The sequence below is a fragment of the Carassius gibelio genome, chromosome B10 (genome assembly GCF_023724105.1).
Source record: "Carassius gibelio isolate Cgi1373 ecotype wild population from Czech Republic chromosome B10, carGib1.2-hapl.c, whole genome shotgun sequence".
In the NCBI taxonomy this organism is placed as follows: Eukaryota; Metazoa; Chordata; class Actinopteri; order Cypriniformes; family Cyprinidae; genus Carassius; species Carassius gibelio.
The window spans coordinates 7,296,917-7,318,026 of NC_068405.1; the positions used below are offsets into that span (position 1 = coordinate 7,296,917).

Genomic DNA, 21,110 nt, shown 5'->3' on the forward strand with positions numbered 1-21,110 from the left:
CAATACAAGTGTAAGTTAATAAAAATTAACCTGCGGCAATGAGTAGCCCGAATCTGAGGGGGATTTGGCAAACCACTATGATCACGAGAACTATGACTGCTTTAATTCAGAAATGTTTTTGTAAACCTGCCACAATCCTCCTATTATAAACGAAGCAATTTTCATTTTGAAAAACCCTCATCACTAACAAACTGACAACCAAACAAGTGATCACAACAAAAATATTATTTATATTTTAGAGTAGCCACACATGGTATTTGTACAACAGTGTTGAAAAAAAAAAGTCCCACTCTGTTACGAATTGCATGAATTACGTAAATGGCAGCTTATTTTCAATAAAAAAAAAAACTGAAAGACACCTATTAATAAAATTAGATATTAGTAGTTAAAACTGTTCTCATTTTGCATTTTTTGACCCAAGTAATAACAAATGTTTCCTTAGGTGAGAATTAACACGTAAAAAAAAAAACAGTTGCATGCATTTATTCATTACACAAAATGTTTAATCCGAACTGGTAACGGTTTTGATGCATTGTGGACATGAAGGCACTTCACCTCATCTGAACTGCTGATCCAGACACAACTCCAGCTCAACGTGTTCTTCAGGGCATTTGTCTGTGTTTGGCACGTCTGATGAAGGTTTTCTCGCTCCATTTGTTCGGCGGCAGCATGTAGGGACCGTTGTGCACACAGAGGATGGTCATCTGCTCCGCGTACTTCAGGTTCTGTAGGAGCTACACACACACACACACACACTCAATGACGCACATCAGCGAACACATCACACACAGTGCCACTCAGAAGCAAACTTACCTTGGGTGTGATGAAGAAATACTGAGAGGTGTTCACGCCACACGCTGTCCGCACTACGATGTCAAACACGCGTCTCTCGTTGACAGGATCCATGCCCTGAACAACAACACTTCACCTCAGGAAAGAAGTTCATGTGTGCATGGTCTTTGGTGATGTAACATTACTTGTAACCGTTTTAGTTACAAACACAGACGTTGTCATTGAAAAAATATGTCAGTCAGGTGCACAGATGTACTTTATTATTTGTTCTATTACAAGCCTGAAATAGAAGCATTTGTTGAGGCGTGTGTGTGTGTGTGTGTGTGTGTGTGTGTGTGTGTGTGTGTGTGTGTGTGTTGACCTGGTTGATCTCGTCCACCACTCTGAAGGGGCAGCGGTTGAGCTCCTGCAGGGACATGAGGTACAGCATGGTGGACACGCTGCGCTCTCCTCCGCTCTGATGGTGAGGCGTCAGCTCGTGCAGCTGCGTGCTGCTGCGAAACTTGACTCGGATCCGGATGCCGTACTTATCATACTCCTCCTGAAACACATTTACACAACACCAATCTGACTTCTGGGGCTTTTGCAATACTTTAGATGAGAGGACCAATAAAACAAACCCAAATTCAGCATTAATTGCGACCCTGGAGCACAAAACCAGTCTGAAGTAGAACTGGTATATTTGTAGTAATAGCCATTGAAAAAGACATTTTATGGGTCAAAATTATACATTTTTCTTTCATGCCAAAAATCATGTGCTATGAAGACATTTTGTAAATTTCCTACGGTAAATATATCAAAACTTCATTTTTGATTAGTAATATGCATTGCTAAGAACTTCCTTTTGACAACTTTAAAGGTATTATATTGAATTTACATAATAAACAAACCATACATCAATGGAGAAATTTGCATATGAACGAATGCTGATCACGGGGCGGCCTGACATGAGATTCACATCCTCACCTCGTTCTCCGAGTGCAGATCCACCTCTCCAGCGCACTGCATGGAGCGAAAGAAATCACTGAAGCGCTCGTTGATCTGATCCACCAGCTGCTTCAGAGGATTCAGCCAGCGCTCTTTGGCCTAACACACACACACACACACACACACACGTCTGTTACTCGGTCTGTATGATGAAGGTGCTGGTGTTTGTCAGACGCACCTCAGCGATGTTTCGTCTGTAGGTTGTCAGAGCGTTGGTCTTGTCGTCCAGCTCCTTCTCCATGTTCTGAATCTCCCGCTCACGTCGGTTATATTCCTCCACCACCTGACAGTCAAAACCACAGCACATGAGACAGGAAGTGACTGCTGCTAACAGAGGAACTGGACAGTGATCTGAGGTGCAGGGGTTTGTCAGCGGTCAATTCTCAGAACTAGGAACTGAGGCGGCCAACATTATGGCAATGAATGTTAATGATGATAATGGAAATTTAATTATGGTTCATGATTTTCAAAATACAGAAAAAGCTAATGGAACCGTAGAATCAAGTCTATGGAATTTACTCTATAATGCGGAATTTTATCAAATTTTCATAACATGATAACTGCTGCAGCTTTTATCAGCTGAATCAACTTACAATAACCTGAAGAGATCATTCTGACATCCCTTACCATACCTTCATACGTTTGTTCCTTCTGTTGAGCACAAAACAAGGTGTTTAAAGAGTGTTACTGGTATCCATTGATTTTCATAGAATTACAATAAAATGCTGTGACAGTCGATGCTACCGTACACTGTTTAGTTATCAACACTCTTCAAAATATCTTCTTTTGTGTGCAACAGAAGGAAGAATCTCACTCAGCTTTGGAGCAACTTGAGGAGTCAATCATTTAAATCTGATATTTTTTACTACACTAGGCTGCACCATTTCCAATCCCAAAATGGTCAGATATTGAGACACACTGTTTATCACGCTTAACTAAAAATGTACTTTGGAGATAATATTGGCTGCATCCGAAAACTCAGCTTTGGTGATAACTAAGTGGATATTTCATTACTGCAATATTCATTTCTCGCTAGAAATGACATAAAAAGTGGAAAACGTTGACCAGAAGCATACATTTACACACAAACTGACCACTGACCGCAACTTTCAGGATGCAGGAACTGAAGCTAGCATTGAATTCGGACGTGCCTTGATGCCTCACGACCTTGGAAAGCATCCTCCGAAGGCAGCATTTCTCAGTGTTCGGATGCAGCCAATGGCTTCTATTCGCACTGAATTTGTTTTGCACTAATCAGTTTTTCCTCAAGGTGGCAGCACTGGCCTGGGCCACCGTTTCACAGTGTAAACTAAAACTAAAAAGAATAAAATACCAGAGGATGCAACAATAACAGATGGCCACACTGACAAGCACTTGTGTAAGAGGGTTATGAAATAACAGCAGCTTTAGTTTAAAAGTGTACAAATAATTTTTTAGTGGTCATAACTTCTGGAGGGGGAAGAAAAATAGCACAGACACTGGACAAAGATGAAGCTACGGTTCTTGATGTAAGCTTTCAGTAAGAAGTGACGTGAGGATTGATTAAGTGAGCTGATGTGTTTGTCTCACAGCATCACTGAGGCCGGTGAAGCACTCGGCTCTGGTCTTCTCCTCATTCAGCATGGCATCAATCTCATCCAGTGTGTCAGGCAGCTGGCTGAAGGCCTGAGAGGAAACAATAACAACGGGTTTTAAAATAATGTCTTCAAGGCTGAATGAAGGATGTGTGGGCCGGAGTCAGACGGAGCTCACTGCGTGTAGTTCCTCTGGGACGGCCGTCTCTCCGGGGGTCATGTTACAGATCTCACTGGCCCTCCTCATCAGGTTCTTACACATGGTCAACAGATTGTTCTTCACCTGGTCCAGTTTGGTGTACGTCACCTGTGTGAGCACACAGACACGTTCTTACTGTGCTCGAATCATTGGATGAGGAATATTTCATTAAGAGGAGATATGAGAGCATGCTCTTATTAACTAAATTGAAATATATCATCTTGAAATATAAGCTGCCAATTGAAATAATAAGACCGTTACTACAAATGTAAACAAAACACGTCAACTTTTAAATAAAGATTATGAGAAAATAGACAATTAATTCTTCATTCAAAAGTTTGGAGTTGGTAAGATTTTTAAATACTGTTGATTTTATAAATATTTATTTAAACACAAGTCTCTTTTGTTCACCATCGTGGCACTTGATAAAAAAAATATATATATTGTAAAATATTATTACAGTTTAAAAATGAACGTTTTCTACTAGAATATTTTTATAAATGTAATTTATTCCTGTGATGTTTGTGATTACTCCAGTTTTCAGGGTCACCTGATCTTCAGAAATCATTATAATATGCGGCTTTGCAACTCAAGAAACATTTCTGATTATTATCAATGTTGAAAACGTTTTTGGTGCTTAATATTTTATAAAAAAGAACAGCTAAATTCAAAATATAAATATTATTGTAACATTATACGTCTTGTCTTTCGATCACTTTAATGGGTCCTTACTGAATAAAAGTATTAATAAATGTTACTAACCTAAACTTTTAAACTAAAATGTAATAACATTAACACAATATTACATGATCATTTTTATAAAAACAACTGAACTGGGCTTGTAAAAACAAGTTTACATTTATTTGTTGACTGATCCCATTAAACTCAAATATGTTGGATTCTGGAAATAAAACACACTGAATGTCATTTGTGGCGTGACAGATGGTCTCACCTCGGCTCGCTTGAGCTCAGCTGAACTGTCCCTGCAGTCCGTCTCCAGTTTGGTTTTCTCAGCGGAGAGACCTGCGCTCTGAAGAGCCAAGTACACCTTCTCCATACTCAGTCTGGCCTTCATCTACCAACACACGTATGAGGCCATTAGAGCGGACACGAAAAATTCATTTGGGAATAGAGTAATCTGTCGACTGCTTTGACGATTGAGTAATCAGACAATCATAGTGCCCTATGATTTCCAAGACGCATAAAAGTTCAGGTTAACTTGAAGAAAATGCGACAGAATTCAGAAAAATATTACTCAATGTGATGATAAAACTACTACTACTAATAAAATTATAAATCAAAACATTATTTTAAGGGATAACCAGAAAGATTATTTACCAGAATTTATTTCGGATAAAAAAATATATTTTTTAATAATAATACATAATTTTTAAAAAGAAAATCAATTAATTGGAAATGCTTTTGATCATTAAAATTTTATTTAACCATTAAAACAGAATATAGAAAAATTCAAATATAGAATAAAAGAAAAATAAAACTGATTTCATAGGGCCCAATAAATATAAAAATGTTTGTTGTTGTAATAAAAATAGACTTAAGTGAATATTAGCCTTTGAGATTACTTAAAATACATATATAAAAGCAATAAGGCATTAATAATTAGTTCAAGTAAAAGAATCAAAAGCAACTACTGTATTTTCCGGACTATAAGTCGCACTTTTTTCATAGTTTGGCTGGTCCTGCGACTCATAGTCAGCTGCGACTTATCAAAATTAATTTGACATGAACCAAGTTAAAACATTACCGTCTCCAGCCGCAAGAGGGCGCTCTATGCTGCTCAGTGCTCCTGTAGTCTACACTGAAGACACAGAGCGCCCTCTGGCGGCTGGAGACGGTAATGTTTTCTCTTGGGTCTAAATAAATGTGAGTTATAGTCCAGTGCGACTTATATATGTTTTTTCCTTGTCGTTTCGTATCTTTGGACAGATGCAACTTATACTTAGGTGCGAGTTATAGTCCGAATTATATGGTAATCATATAGTTTTATTGAACAAAACTGTTAAAATACATAATGGCCAGACGATTGTTTAACACTTTACTGCACAATCTAATCCTTCTTTAACCCTCTTGGCGCCACGGTACTCGACAAGATGCAGCACTGAATAAAACGGCCGATTTTGTCAAATAGGGTGTCAAATTTCACGCGACCTCCCCTGCACCAGACAGCAGACATAAAATACTTAATCTCTGACTCAAAAAAACGTCATGCTCCTATACAAAATCTTCGAGCTAGAGCGCATTGAATCAGTGCGAAAAAAAAAGCGGAGCTAGTATGAGTGTGAGCCATTTTATCTGACCAAAATTGTCAACATCAGCGATTATTGGCATTAGATTATTATTATTATTATCATTATTATTATTATTATTTATTGGCATCAATAAAGGTGTTGGGACTTCTATTCGCGGACACTGATTCTGAAGGGGAATATCTGCATTCAGAAGATACTGAAAGTGAAAGAATAGCCCTACACCAAGCACAAACGGTGAATCCTTTGCCCAATGTAAATGGTCCTTTGCCAAATGTCAGAGGTGTGAACAATGTTTGCAGGGGTCGGAGTGTTCATCACGAAATGTTGCGGGGACGAGGCGGGAGATTTTTACCGCGCTAGACATGTATATTTGTCTTCAGACCGCACCTCTCCGCAATCGCGGCGACAGTATTGTAGTGGAAACTTTGTCTAATGCCAGTGGGTATGTTAAACGAGGTCTAAGTATTCATAGGACAGTTAGGAGGCAAGGTGGGGAGTCGCAATGACCCTGACAGTAGTTCGAGCTGTGCACACTCGGCGCGTGCGCGAGGCAGATCTGGCCGCGCTGCTCATAGCAGAAGCAGAGGCGATGTGACACGGGGCATAGCTTTTGAACTAAACAGGTCTTGTCTACTTGTGTTTGTGTGTCATATGAATGATATATATATGTGCCCCATACATGGAATCAGAGTGCCTGCTGCATGTAGTAAATTGAAAATCCCAACCGCTACATGCATTCGGTTTGTTTCTACCATTTATTAGTAATGATTTACACAGTTTGTTTACTATTTACTATTTACCCGAGCATTCAGTATTGTGCAATATAGCACACAGAAGATGAGGGACATTTTTGGGGGGAAAGAAGTGCTGCATTTTATTATTTAAATGTGACTTTTCATGAAAATTCTATAATTCAAGATGACCACCCCCATATGACGTCATAATATGCAAATTAGATGGGAAAATGTAATCCCTACATAAACATTGGGTCATCCTTAATATTTTTATAATTGACAGAAAGTCTCTATCTTTTATACATTTTAAGATATAGCCTTTTGAAATTAAGATGTCAAAATCGAACGTCTTAGGAAAAAACCTCTGGCGCCTAAAGGGTTAATACAGACCAAACATCAATAGTCGAACAGATTCGACGAATCCCTGCAACATCCCTTGATAGATACAGAACAAGTTAGGGGTAGAAGCTTCGGAGAACACAAACACACCTGCATGTGACCCAAATATTCCTGCATTATGGCCACTTTCTTGTTATTTACAGCAGCGATCTTGGCGTTTGTCTCCTCTTCAATTGCCTGCAAGTTGATCTCATTCTGCTGCATCTGCCGTAAACTGCACATTGAGAAAAAGATATAAAAGAAGTGTGGGGTGGGGACTGGAAATCACAACAAAGCTGCACACAGTTGGCTTTCAGAGGAAGGTACCTGTCCTGTTTTGTGCTGATTTTCTGCTCCAGTTGTCTCTTCTTGCCCTTCAGCTCAGACAGTTTCTTCTTGTTTGCACGCAGCTCATTATCACGGCGGTCCAGTTTAGCTTGTTGCTCACGGATGGATGCCATCCGTTGATCAATGCTCTGCACCTGCCTCTGTGCAGCCTGTGAGCGAGATGTCAAATCTGAGGTCATTACACTTACTAGGGAAGCATCTTCTGTCGGATTGGGTATCAGTCCAGGGCTCCAGACTAACTTTTTACACTAGGAGCACAGTGGCCCCCAGCTGAAAATTTTAGGGGCACAACCAGAAAATTTAGGGGCGCACACCGTAAATCAACATGCTAACCAAATCTACTAATTTCCACTGTATTACTAATAAATACTTTAATAATAGATGCAGAAATTACAATGTGCCGTTTCAAATTCAGTGTCACATTTTATTCTGCACTTTTGAAGATGCAACAAGGTAAACTGACAGCACCATCGCTGTCATGACAGTACAAATAGTAAACAAAATTCCATACACTCAGAATAAAAAATGTGCATAGTAAAAAAGTTTGTGTGCATGCTGTATCGTTGTTGTATGTTTCGTTAAGTTTTAAGCCATTCTTCCTTTGAAGGTCGAGCTGGCTTTTGTATTTGGTGAAAAGTAGTTCTAATAATTATAGTACCTCAGCCATCTGAATTCTTACAGCCAGTCTTCTCGAAAATGGTGAGTGTGGACCAGGGCCGGCCCTGACCAATTTGCAAGATTTTACCTGGCGCCTCATGCATATATATATATATATATATATATATATATATATATATATATATATATATATATATATATATATATATATATATATACACACACACACACACACACACACACACACACACACACACACATTACAGCAGAACTGTTTCCAACACTCATAATAAATCAGAATATTAGAATGATTTCTAAAGGATCATGTGATAGACTGGATGTCACATGTGACACTGAAGAATGGAGTAATGATGCTGAAAATTCAGCTTTGCATCACAGAAATAAATGATAATTTAAAGTATAATAAATTGAAAACAAATTATTTTAAGTTGTAATAATATAACACAATATTACATTTTTTCTGTATTTTTGATCAAATAAATGCAGGCTTGATGAGCAGAAGAAACTTCTTTCAAAAACATTAAAAATAGTAATGTTTCCAAACTTTTGGCCTGTACTGTATCCCCCCAAAACTGCACAACTGTAGAGTAAAAAAAAAACAAAAAACAAAACAAAAAGTTATAATAAAAAATGCGTCTTAAAACTGATTGTACAAAATCACAGTCTGGGGACTCAGATCTCAGAACAACTGCTAACATTAAGTTTAAGGTAAAAATAACTGCCATGAAATTATAGTATCTTCTTACTCCTATGCAATAAATTGCTATTTCACTACATCTCTTTACCTCTGTCTTTATCCTCTTCTCTTCTTTTTGGCACTCTATCTATCGCAGACTATGCTCATTTATAATGTGTCATGTAAATTCGGCCTTCCGTCACAATCAGGAAACTTTCACCGTGTCTAGAACTGGCGCGAGCTGCCAGGCCCGTTTCTACGAGCTGTGTGTTAACAAAAGCAGTGCTGTATACATTGGATGCGGCGTCGGGCACGCTACACAACAAATTACCAACAACTGATCGTGCGCGCACTCTGTTTCTGACACACTTCAAGCACTCGATGGGCGGGGGAAGATTGAAGAGCCGGATTTTTTTTTTTTTTTGCTTTATTTGGAAGTGTTTTGAATTAATGGTTTTTAAATAGTAGCCTATTATAAAAAAAAAAATGTAAAAAAAAAAAAAAAAAATCACTCGTTCACTCATTCTGGCGCCCCTATGGATGAGTGGCGCCCTTAGCATTTGCCTATATCACGGGCCGGCCCTGGTGCGGACTTTTTTAGCCACACCAACCTCTGACTCTGAATCATCATCTGACGGTGACACTAGGCTCTGGCACTGGTACACTAGCCGCAGGTCGGAAGAAAGAATCAATAGTTCGCTTGCTCATAGCTCAGACGCACGCACATATCAGGTTGTGATGATATTTGTCTCGGTTTCCTTCCCACAGATGTTTACGCCCGCTCAATTATCTCTAGGCCCCTCCCCCTCCACACATTTTAGCCACTTACAGTGGCCATTCCCTATTCTTCTCACACGCATTTGCCGCCTCACAGACAGGCATCACTCAATGAGACGCGAGTGTGTGCAAGTGTGTGTGTGTGTGTTTGCGTGCGTGCGTGTGCAAATCTACTGGTCGCACATGTGCGACTGGATGTAAAATTCAGTCGCACACTCTCAAAATTTGGTCGCAAAATGCGACCATTTGGTCGCAGTCTGGAGCCCTGCAGTCAGATAAGACTGATCCAAATCCAACATTCATTTAAAAAAAAAAAAAAAAAAAAGGGGGCTGGTATCGGATTGGATTGGTATCGGCAGATACTCAGAATTTTTGTATTGGATCGGTTCTAAAAAAAAATGGTATCATTGCATCCCTAAAGAGGACACGCAAATAGCCTCTACAGCAGTGCCAGAACCTGGTCGAGCTCCCAGGTGGTGAATTGCACCTTAACACTGTCATGGAATGGGAAACGATACATTAATCCATTAACAGCGGTTTCTTGTGTTCATATATTTAAAGGGGTCATATGATGTTGCCAAAAAGAACATTATTTGGTTTAATGAAATGTGTTTAGGCAGTTTAATGTAAAATAAGCCATTATTTTCCACATACTGAGGCCTAGCGCGAGCCGAGGCCTAGAGTGAGCCGAGGCCTAGAGCGAGCCGAGGCCTAGAGCGAGCCGAGACAGAGCCGAGGCCTAGAGCGAGCCGAGGCCTAGACTGAGCCGAGGCCTAGAGCGAGCTGAGGCCTAGACTGAGCCGAGGCCTAGCGCGAGCCGAGGCCTAGCGCGAGCCGAGGCCTAGCGCGAGCCGAGGCCGAGACAGAGCCGAGGCCGAGACTGAGCTGATGTATTGAAGTTGATGTATTTCCTCAGCGAACAGCACAGATCAGCTCCAGGCATGAAAAAGCAGATATCGTCCTCTTTTGGAAGGCCAAACATAGTAGTTTCGCTTTCACGGTGAAACACACAGCGTCTATACTACATTGCAGCAGCGGCAACAACAATACTACAACAAGAATAAAAGACAAGCCTTCTTTCTTTGCATGAACATCTGGGCGGTGTTATGCAAATCTTCCCACATAGTGACATAGATATGTGGGGGCGTGTTAGAACAAGCCGTTTCAGGGGGGTTTGGACAAGTCTTAACCTTTATAAAGAATATCTCTTTTTGGATTTGAGGCTTTAGTATTTGCAACTGAATATCTTCTTTATTCATCAAGAGCATGTAACACTATGACCCCTTTAAACACCAACAGTTCATCTACTAAATCAAATAAATTATTATATACCAACATGCTGCAACATTTAAACCCTATAGCAGTGTTGACGGTGTGTGTTGATGGGCGTCTCTCACCCTCAGCTGCTCTTCCAGCTGGCGTCTCTCATCTGCATCTACGGTCATAGTGAGGAACTGTGAGGGTCGCAGGGCCGAGTTACTGGAGACCACGTTACTAGAGTAGTTGGATTTCTTCACTGTGTACTTCTCCTCCGCGGTGTAGATCATCCTCATCTGAAGCTCTCTGATCACCTGCCACAGAAAAACATGAGTTTCAAGATTGTAAGGCCCTATGAAATCAGCTTTATTTTTTCAAAATTCTGCATTATTTTTTCTAGCTTCCATGTTTTCCATTTTAACGGAATAATTAAATTTGAATAATAACATGCATGTCCAATCAATTGAATTCATACAATTTTACAAATAACAAAGCCCTATAAAACGGGTTTTATTTTTTTCAGAAATTCTGTGATTTAATACAAATGTATTATTATAAATAATGGTGTGGAAGTGGCTGCTCTGGAGATGAAGTTCATGTGAAGTACATGACCTCAAATACTGAAGACAGAGGCATTCAGAACATGCTGAATTCATATCTAAACAGCAGCGTTTTTTTTGCTTTTATGTTCACAGACCATATAGTACATATCACGATTTGATTCATTTTACAGCTTTCCTTAAAAAATGTTATGGCTGGATTAACTGATTCTCTGTGTTTACTGCATCACAAAGATCTGATTTGCAATATCATCTGATCACAAAATTACTGATTTGAATCATTTGTTTAAATTGTACATTGTAACGTAAGTGGATTTTACATTGCATTCAAGCTAAACCCCCTTTTTTTTAATGCATGTGATCTACCCATGACCTTCATGCTCAAACTGTTACAATAGTAGGCTACTGAAATTGATAATGAGCAGCAAGGTCACAGACTACATTCATGTGCACAAAACTAGATTAAAAATCTGCTACATGATGTCTATTCCTATTTCGGGCAACTTCCCAGCTGAATGATGGAGGACCTACCATCTCGATCATGCTCTTGGTCTTCTCGGTGCCTACAGGCACATCATTGACTTTGTACTGATAGCATAAGTAACTCATGACCTCCTCAGGAGCATCGAACAGCTCACGCAAATATGAGAAGAAGCCATAAGGCCTGACAAAAAGAAACAAAAACAATTTAATAAATGTACTGAATAAGATGTCTTGGTAGTGGTCAAGTAGAGGGTGTTACTTCAGGGTCTCGAGTGGTCGTGAAGGTGGTCGTCTAGAGCAGGACTCCTCTGGAGCAATGACGGTGTTAACTCTCAGCCTCTGTGTGTCTCGCACCTGTGTGTCAAAAACATTTCACATTGTACTGATTTTACATTACTTACCCTCTATTATAAATGCTTATTATTCTATTATATATCATTTAATTTTAATTATTAGAAAATAACACAATAAATATAAACATCATAAAAAGTTATGCCATTTTTTAAGAATTTTACCAATCTTATATCAAATTAATAGAAAATTGTTTAACTGTTCATATAAAATGATTAGGGCTGTCAAATGATTAAAATTTTTAATCAAATTAATCAGAATTTTCAGTGGATTAATCATGATTAATCACTATTTGCCACTACACCTGAATCCTAACCATTTTTTTTCTGAAATGCATACCAAAAGATAAATAACAGGACACAGAAACATAATTTTCATGTATCGTTTCATCATGTGGTTCTTTTTTTCTGAATTTCAAAAGTTTAACATTTACTTAGATCAAATTTACCTGAGCACTATATCAAACCATGCCATTTAACTACAGATAGTGTAAGAGTTTTAGGTGAACCAGTGGTTAAATATAGCCACATATCTATGAAATTATGCATAGAGAAACTCGAAAGAATGAACTCAGAAACACAAACATGCGCCACAATCACATAAGCAGCACTCTGGGCACTCTTGTTTTTGGGAGGTGTTCATTTGCTCTGCCACAATACTTTAGAATCGATATTTTCACGTTCTGAAGGCTTCAAGTGCCAGTAAAACCAAGTAAAAATGCATATGCTTTCCCAAACAGCTGTAATTTTCGCTGCATTGCATGTAAGTGTTCTGCGCATGCGCAGTGTGAAACACAGGACGCTATAACACAGTGATCCTCAAATCTGGCTCGCGAGATCCACTTTCCTGCGAAGTTTAGCTCTAACCCTAATCAAACACGCATGAGTTTGCTAATCATTGTCTTTAGGATCATTAGTAAATCACAGGCAGGTGTGTTTAAATTGGAGTCTGCGCTAAACTCTGCAGAAAACTCGCGAGCCAGATTTCAGGATCACTGCTATAACAGGAAGAAGAAGCTCCAGCGTATCAACTACCAAAGTCGGCTCTGTTTATCGAGCTTGGCATGAATGTATTTGAGAGTAACTGGGGTAAAACCTTAAGCTTCTTCGGTGTTTTTGTCGCGGCGCTCGCCGCTGTTTTTTACTATCTTGAGAATTCAGAGATCGACGAGACTTTCCTAACCTGAATAATTTGTCACACTGCGCATGCGTGAAATGCATTAAAAAATTTGACGTAATTAACGACAAACAACTAATTAACGCCGTTAACGTGCTATTTTTGACAGCCCTAAAAATTATATAATGTTCATAAAATTGACACTTTTATGGTATGAACCAAAATGTGCCGTTTTTGTGCTTGTCCCTTTAAATGCAAATGAGCTGGTGCTTCCAGTCCCCTTCCAGAAGAAGGCGGAGCTTCAAAGAGCAGGCAAAAACAAAACAGGGAAATCTTATGCACTGAAAATATCAGAAACTCTCAGTATTGGTGTTCAACCTTATATGTTTGAACCGGAATATATGTTTATAAGTAAGTCATCTGACTACTGTGCATAATACGTGACTGTTTATGTTTTCACAAACTTTATAAGTCCCACTTGTGATCATGAGCTGGACAAACTCTAGTCGACTTCACATTGCTTTCATATGCAATTTTTAACTACCACATTCGTCATCATAGGAAGAAACCTGGACTTGTGTGTTCAGAGAGACTGTTTATGATTTATTGGGATTGGGATTTTTTACAATAGTTGGTTGGTTGTTTTCACACACTGCGGCCACACAACTGTGTTCAAACACTTCATAAAAGTGATTTTTGCCTAGCAGGTCACCTTTAAATGATTTTTTTAATGAATTGTGCCAGCTTCTTCACTGAGCTTCTCACCTCTGTCATGAACTTCTCCATGTCCTCCTGTTTCTGAAAGACGAAGGCTCTCAAATCATTGAGAGGAATGTGACTCTCAATGTATTTTGCGTGCCGAGAATCACGGACATTTATCTGGCAAAAAAAAAAAGAGAGAGAAGATCAAATCAATCTGCTTAGAAACCCCATCTCCAAGAAACAGCACCTGAATTAGCAGCTGTGCTCTCACCACCAACATCATGGGCTCATAGACGTTGCCTTCAAAACGACCACGGTTATCCCTCAGCCACTTGAGGGCGGTGTAAGTGTCACGAAATCGGGTGCGCAGTTTTTCCTCTTTCACGTTCATCATGTTGTCCAGACTCTTCTGACGATTCTGCAAACCTTCAGAAGAACATCCAACAAACTAAACATGAGTGCAAGGGTTAGTTCACCCAAACATTCAGTAATTACATAGTTTTCGTTCAAATCAAAGCACAAACAATGTTGAAAACATATCCTTGTGTCGCAGCTGACACAGAACAACATACACTGTTTGAGTTCAGTGCATACTCTCCAAAATGGCCCCAGGGTGACGCGGAGGAGACAAATTGTTTAATAAAGTCGTTTTTTTTTTATTCTCCTTGCTACGTTTCTGTGCATTGATTGTGTAAGGACCCTTGCTGTCTATGGGAGGGTAAGAAATCTGTAAGAATGCCTCAAAAATATCTTACTTTGTGTTTTGATGATGAATGAGGGTCTTACAGGTGTGGAACGACTTGAGGGTGAGTAATGACAGAATTTTCTTTATTGTTTGTACTATCCTTTTAAGGACATAGCACACCAGTTTTTTTCATATTCTTCCTCTTTTTTTTTTTTTAAATCCTTGTAACGGATGCAAAAATACAGAAAATCGAACCTGATCTGAAATTCGTTTTGAAGGACGAAAGTTTCGGAGGCAGTGTGTAAATGTGATTGACGCAATGTGAGGTCGCATTTCTGTTTTTTTTACTTTTATAAACTTATAGTATGGTGAATTATCCGTATAATGAATGTATCAATATAATGATCTAAAACAGGGTGACTTATACAACATGCGTGTGTTTTTTCTGCTACTAAATTAATCTGAAACATTACGGTTTAATTCTCCGAAGGCTTCGTCTTTATCTCTGCGCAGGTCTGACATCTCGCCCTCCAGTTTGGCTTTCTCTTCCTGGATTTTCCTCAGCTCAGCGTTGACAGCCTCGATCTGAGGCGTGACGTCCTCCATGCTGCCCATGTTCTGTAGCTCCTTCTGCAGGTCTTTGATCATGAGCTGCGTGTGTCCGATCCGCTTCTGTCGGTCCGCCTCCTCGGTCTGCTTCAGACTCAGGTCCTGTCTGATGTCATCAACCTAGCGTTTGACAGAAGCAGACTAATCAGCTGGTGTTTCAATACAGTCCTTAACACTTTATGTTTTGTTGGTAGTCTTTCAGAACAAACCTCTTTATTCCTATATTCAAGCTGATCATGTTTCTGCTTGCATTTCTGCGTTGCATCTCTGATACCAGCAGTCTGAGAAATGGGAGGAGGGAGCAGTAGCATTATTTTTATATAATAAAGGAAATATAAAATAGATTTGTGATTTGTGCTGACCAGCTCCTTCATCTGCTGCTCGATGGGCTGCAGCTGACTCTCCACCGAGCGGATCTTCCTCATCAGAGGCTCCTGAGCTTCTTTTAACGACTTCAGCTTCTTCTTCATTTCCTCTCTCTCCTTCTTCACCCCCTCGAGCTCTTTACGTGCCGTTTCATACTCCTAAAATAGGAAACAGAAAATGAAGTCTTGAAATCCATCCGATATGCACATAAAATCTTTAAATGCATATAAAAAAAAACAATTTTTTCAGATAAGAAGACTTATCCGCAGATGAACTACGAATGCATTTACAAACATCAGCCTTCTGAACACAAGATAACATGACAATTTTTTTTTGCATTTCATGTGAATGCCCTGAGGGACAAATAATTTATTACATATGGAAAAAACACTGTGCCTTCCCTGTTTGTAGCAACTTAGATTTCTATTACTGATACTTTAAAGATTTTATTAATACTTTCACGATTTTGTTGACATTGAACGGAGTTAGTTTTTATTTACAAATGTTTTTAGCCATATTGATAAGGGTTTTATAATGACTGAACTACAGTAATTGAACTGAGCCAACACTGAACCGACTGTAAAGACACTATTGTCTCGCTAGAACTGCTTTATTGCCTCATTTTTAAAGTCTGCATCATTGATAAGGTTACTTTCATGTTCGAATTTAAACAATCTCTATTGTAGGAAGAACAATACAAATAAAATTGATTTGACTTGATATTCCTATTTTTAATTTAAGTTAAATTCACAACTTTGGATGGAAACATATCAACTAGGGATGTGCATTTTAAGATAATTGCTGGCCGGGTATTATTCGATTAGTAGCCGAAAATCACATGCACTCACATAAACACACATAAAAAGAGAGAGAGGGAGAGACACTAGTAAGGCTTTCAATCTGTATGATAACAAACGGTTTAATATATTAGAGAAAGGTCTATCCTAAACCAAGCCAATTGATGTTTGTACGATTGCTGAAACATATTAATATAACATAACTGAATGACAGCACTTATTAACAACAGTCATCGATTATCAACTGCTCACATGATTAGAACAGATTAATTCAGCCATGAATATTAGGCTTAAAACACATTACGCGCTAAAACAGAATATCATTCTTAAAACAAGGTACGCACTAAAACATATTGTGAACCGTCTGAATGATGGCACTTATGTGAACATTAATTTTAACATCTGCATTTATAACAATAACCTATTTCATATTTTTATTCACAAAAATGATCATGTGCACATGCTTTGGGAAGAAGAGGGGAGCGCAATCTGTTCACAATTACGGCCGCAGAGAACACCCTTTCTGCTGTTGCAGCCATTATAATAGTTTAGTTTTGGTTTTTAATGGCAAAGTGGTCATATTTCATTTCAGTTCTTTATTAATTTAATTCAGATATATGATTGGAACATTTTATGTTTGTTAAATTCAAGCTTGTTTGTTTTTTAAAAAGCCTACAAAGCAGCTAGCACAAGACAGTGAGTTGAGCATTTTTGATCAGTTTATCCTTCTCAAATAAAAATAAAATAAAATAATAAGATTAGCGTCATGATATTTTAGGAATAAAGTCAAAATTACGATAATAAAATCATGTTACACTGCATGAAGTAAAAGTGAATATTACACACCTGTATACTCCACCATAAAAAAAAATAAAAAAGCGTATGTGGCACCTGTCATCCTTCACCTTTAATACTGAAAACAGCAATAGGCTTACTGACGATTTTTTATATCTCAAGTTGATTTATTTCACGAGACACTTGTTTGTATTCAATTGTTCTGTTTTTTTTCAACATCCACTCAAATATTTTTTTTTATTATTTTCGTGCTGTAAATATTAAACAGGAAAATATAATTGATTCACATGCCCCATGAAAGGAGGCGAATATCTCACTACAGATTAAAGAACGTAAAAAACATTTATTGTTTGTATTTTATTTTAAAATTTACAGAAGCAGAGGCTTTGTGTTATAATAAAAAGTAACAAAGCCCAAAGCTTATTGCGATTAAAATGTTACATATTATTTCATAATTAAAAGCTTGTAAATAGTCACATAATGTTATTTACTTCAGAAAAATAAACATAACCGATTCAAAAAATATTTTTTTATATATGGCCGGTAAATGTTTATGTTATCAATCAGTGGAATATTACATTTTATTCTTTCAACAAATAACACATTTTAATGCAGCTAGCTCGTAATCACGTGGGAAACAGGAAGTTTCTCGCTCAACACAGTGGAGTGCATCGTTCTGTTAACTTTGTGGTTCATTATTTTGAGTCGTTTGGGAGGCGGTGACACAGAAGACCCTCTCACAATATATTGTTTTATGTTTCAATTGCGTTAGCTGCTCAGAAATGTTCACGTAATCATGCTGCGTGTCAGTAGTTCCCTGCTCCAGTGTGGTTAGCGCTCACATTGCGTACCACACCCTTAACTGAACCTCCTCTGGCCCACTCCTTCCAACCAACCACGTCCGAGCATCGCACAGAGCGATCACAGTCAACCAAACCGGGCTTTGGGGGTCAGACGCGCTCGGGCACAGTTCACATCCTTAGAAAATAATGCCACAGCCTAATCGATATTCAGTCATTAAATCGACTATTCGAAAATCGTGACCCATCCCTAATATCAACTACTATAAACATTTATTTTTCTAAGGTGTTGCAGTTATTTGTCACCGATGTCTTTATTTCATAACTGAAAGTGTCTGTTGACAATGCCAGTAATATTCAGCTGTTTGTATGATGCATCAATGGTGGTCACCTTTTAACGAAGAGTATGTCCTCTCAGAAAGCTTGCAACAAATGGGTTTTGGGAAAGTTTAATCTAGTAAGATCAGCACTCACCACCCAGGGTTTCTTCTTCTCTAGCATCTGGATCCTGTCCAAGTGTCTCTTCTTCATGTAGTAGCGCTCTACATCCAGTTTGTTCCTCTCGTTCCTCTGTCTGGCCTTCTCTAGGAAGGTGGCTTTCTCCTTACACACATTCTGTCAAAAACACCAGTGAAATCAAAGCCCTAACACAGCCTTAAGATGCATTTCAAAACAAGAAAAACATTCACCTCCAGTTCCCTCTCTTTGCTGCGAAACGTCTTGAGTTCGCAGTGAAACTCGTACATTTCTGGCGGGCCGACCGATTTCTCAGTGGCTTCGAGAAGTTCGATCTTACTCATCTTAGCAAACTCACCAACCTTCTCCTGCAACACCAAACAAAAGACAAACGGTTCTCTTGTGCAGCTCTTCCAAACTTCACAGATGTGTCTGACGGTCTGTAGTGTGCAGTGATGTTAATAACAGCGCTCACCTGCGGTAGGAACTGACACAGGTTCCCGACCTGAATGTGCAGCTCTTTCACAGCCTCCTCCACAGCTTTCTGACTGGAGTGTTTTCTGTTGAGCATCCACGTCGACTGGTTGTTCTCCACCTGGATCTCTCTGGTGATTACCAAGTTTCCACTCGCTCTGTATCTGGACACAAAGAAAGCCGAGAGGAACCGAGCAACTCGATGTCTCTCCAGGCACTTTTGGAAATAATGGACATGCATCATAATATGTATAAATATACACTTACAGCTCAATTTCAACTGAACCCTTACTGCATCCTCGCTTCACATACAGACCAACCTAGAAACAGAACGACATCTGCTTTATTTATTGTCGTCAATAAATCTGGTTTAAGTATGACTGATCTACTAGTACAACTTGAATTCATCTTTTGCATTGTATTTTTTTTGTAAACACGTCTATTCAGTTTTTATTAATTCAGTTTGGCTTAAGTTATTTTAGAAAGTTGCCTTGACAATTGGCTGAAATAAAATAAGTTCAAGCCCTCTTATATTTTATTTTTAGTTTGAGTAAAAAAAAAATATCATTATCATTTAACCTTTAAGATAATAACCACAGTATTTCATGATTAAGTTTCCTGTCTGTAAATGCTAAAAAAAAAAAAAAGTATTGAAAAAGACAAAAAATGGTATCTTCAGTGTTATATACGTTGTGCTGATTCAAGCACCAATTCCATAAATGCACATTATTTAAGGTATATTTAACTCTTAAATCATTCAGTGTCTCCTATAACTATTTTCAGGGTGGATAAACTTCTCTGTATGTATCAGACACAATTCACGTGGGGTTTTCTCTATAAAGAAATCTGTTCTAGTGTCCCTGCTTGTCTGTGAAAGTTACCGGACTTTCCAGTTTGTACACTTTGTTTGCATGCTAACTAAATGCAACCAAATAATCTCGGCACAACTGCCTCCAAAGCCCCTGCAAATGCAAAAACTGCATTAACACAGATTTAAGAGAACTACCCATGTGTTTGTGCACTTTGGTACAGTGTCTAGAAATGGCTGGAGATGTTGATGACACTCGGTCTACAGTGTAATAGGTGTAAGCTAACACTAGGCTCTCTCGGGGCTCAGGTGGGTGACTCACCTTGTCTCCTCGGCCCAGGACAGATGTTTTCCCGGCCAGGCCCAGGCAGATGGCACACACTATACTGGACTTCCCCGTGCCGTTGGCTCCGACGATCATGTTTAGTTTGGGTCCCGGGAACACTTCCGAGTGATCGTAGGTGCTACAAACACAGAGGACTAGTTTCACATATACAATCCATCACGATTTAACATAAAAACACCCGACATTAAAGTGCAAACACCTGTTATGGAAGTGAAAGAGAGATATTTGTGTAACGTTAAAGAGTGAGTTACTCACAGGAAGTTGCGCATGGTGATGCGGAGGATAGAGCCCTCCACGAAACCTCCTGCTTGGCCATTTGTGCTGCTGGACGGTGCAGCTTCGCGGCTGGAGGGCTGTGAGGTGGTTAATTCGTGGCTTATTCGTTTTCTCTTCTGCGGCAGGTCCATTTCTCGTCCCGTCAACCGCCGCCAGTGGGTACCGCAGCAGCGTCGCAACGCTTTCGTTTCGCGCCTGTGTTGAGGGTGAACCGCCGTGTGATTGGCCGGCGGTTGTCACGTGACACGTTCCAGGGCAGCCATATAGGGGTGTTTCACGTCATTAGTGAGGGGTGATTTGTGCGCTTGCTGTACATAAGCACTAGATGGCTGTAAAGAATTACCCTGCGATCTACTACAGTCAGTGTACTAACATACTACTCTTTACAGCTCTACAGCATGTAACGTTAGTGTAGTGCATTTTATGTACCTGATGACTGATGACGGATTTTATTTATTTATTTTAACTTATGAAAAGATTTTATATATGTCAAATTTATGTTAAATATATATATATATATATATATATATATATATATATATATATATATATATATATATATATATATATGTACAGTACAGACGAAAAGTTTTTTAAAGAAGTTTCTTCTGCTCATCAAGCCTGTATTTATTGGATCAAAAATAGGGAAAAAACAGTAATATTGTGAAATATTATTACAATTTAAAATAGATTTTTTTAAATGTATCATACTTTAAATTATCATTTATTTCTGTGATGCAAAGCTGAATTTTTAGGATCATTATCACATGATCCTTTAGAAATCATTCTAATATGATGATTCATTATCAAAGTTGGAAACAGTTCTGCTGATTAACATTTTTTCATAACGTGATA

The 21,110-nt window shown here is 38.8% G+C and overlaps 1 protein-coding gene across 1 annotated transcript; it reads right to left on the bottom strand.

Annotated features, from left to right (window-relative positions):
* Positions 1-210: 210 nt before the first annotated feature.
* On the bottom strand, positions 211-20,512 carry smc5 (structural maintenance of chromosomes 5). The gene is made up of 24 exons (XM_052567186.1): positions 20,235-20,512; positions 19,956-20,097; positions 19,093-19,145; positions 18,827-18,989; positions 18,585-18,719; positions 18,370-18,510; positions 15,500-15,661; positions 15,347-15,418; positions 15,002-15,257; positions 14,115-14,269; positions 13,907-14,020; positions 11,934-12,028; positions 11,723-11,855; positions 10,772-10,945; positions 7,262-7,431; positions 7,046-7,169; positions 4,505-4,627; positions 3,532-3,660; positions 3,349-3,444; positions 1,958-2,062; positions 1,759-1,878; positions 1,154-1,333; positions 814-909; positions 211-734 (listed from the first exon to the last, which is right to left on the bottom strand). Exons 1-24 carry the CDS (start codon positions 20,384-20,386, stop codon positions 603-605), a joined length of 3,222 nt encoding a protein of 1,073 aa, XP_052423146.1. The 5' UTR covers positions 20,387-20,512; the 3' UTR covers positions 211-602.
* Between the last annotated feature and the right edge of the window lie 598 nt (positions 20,513-21,110).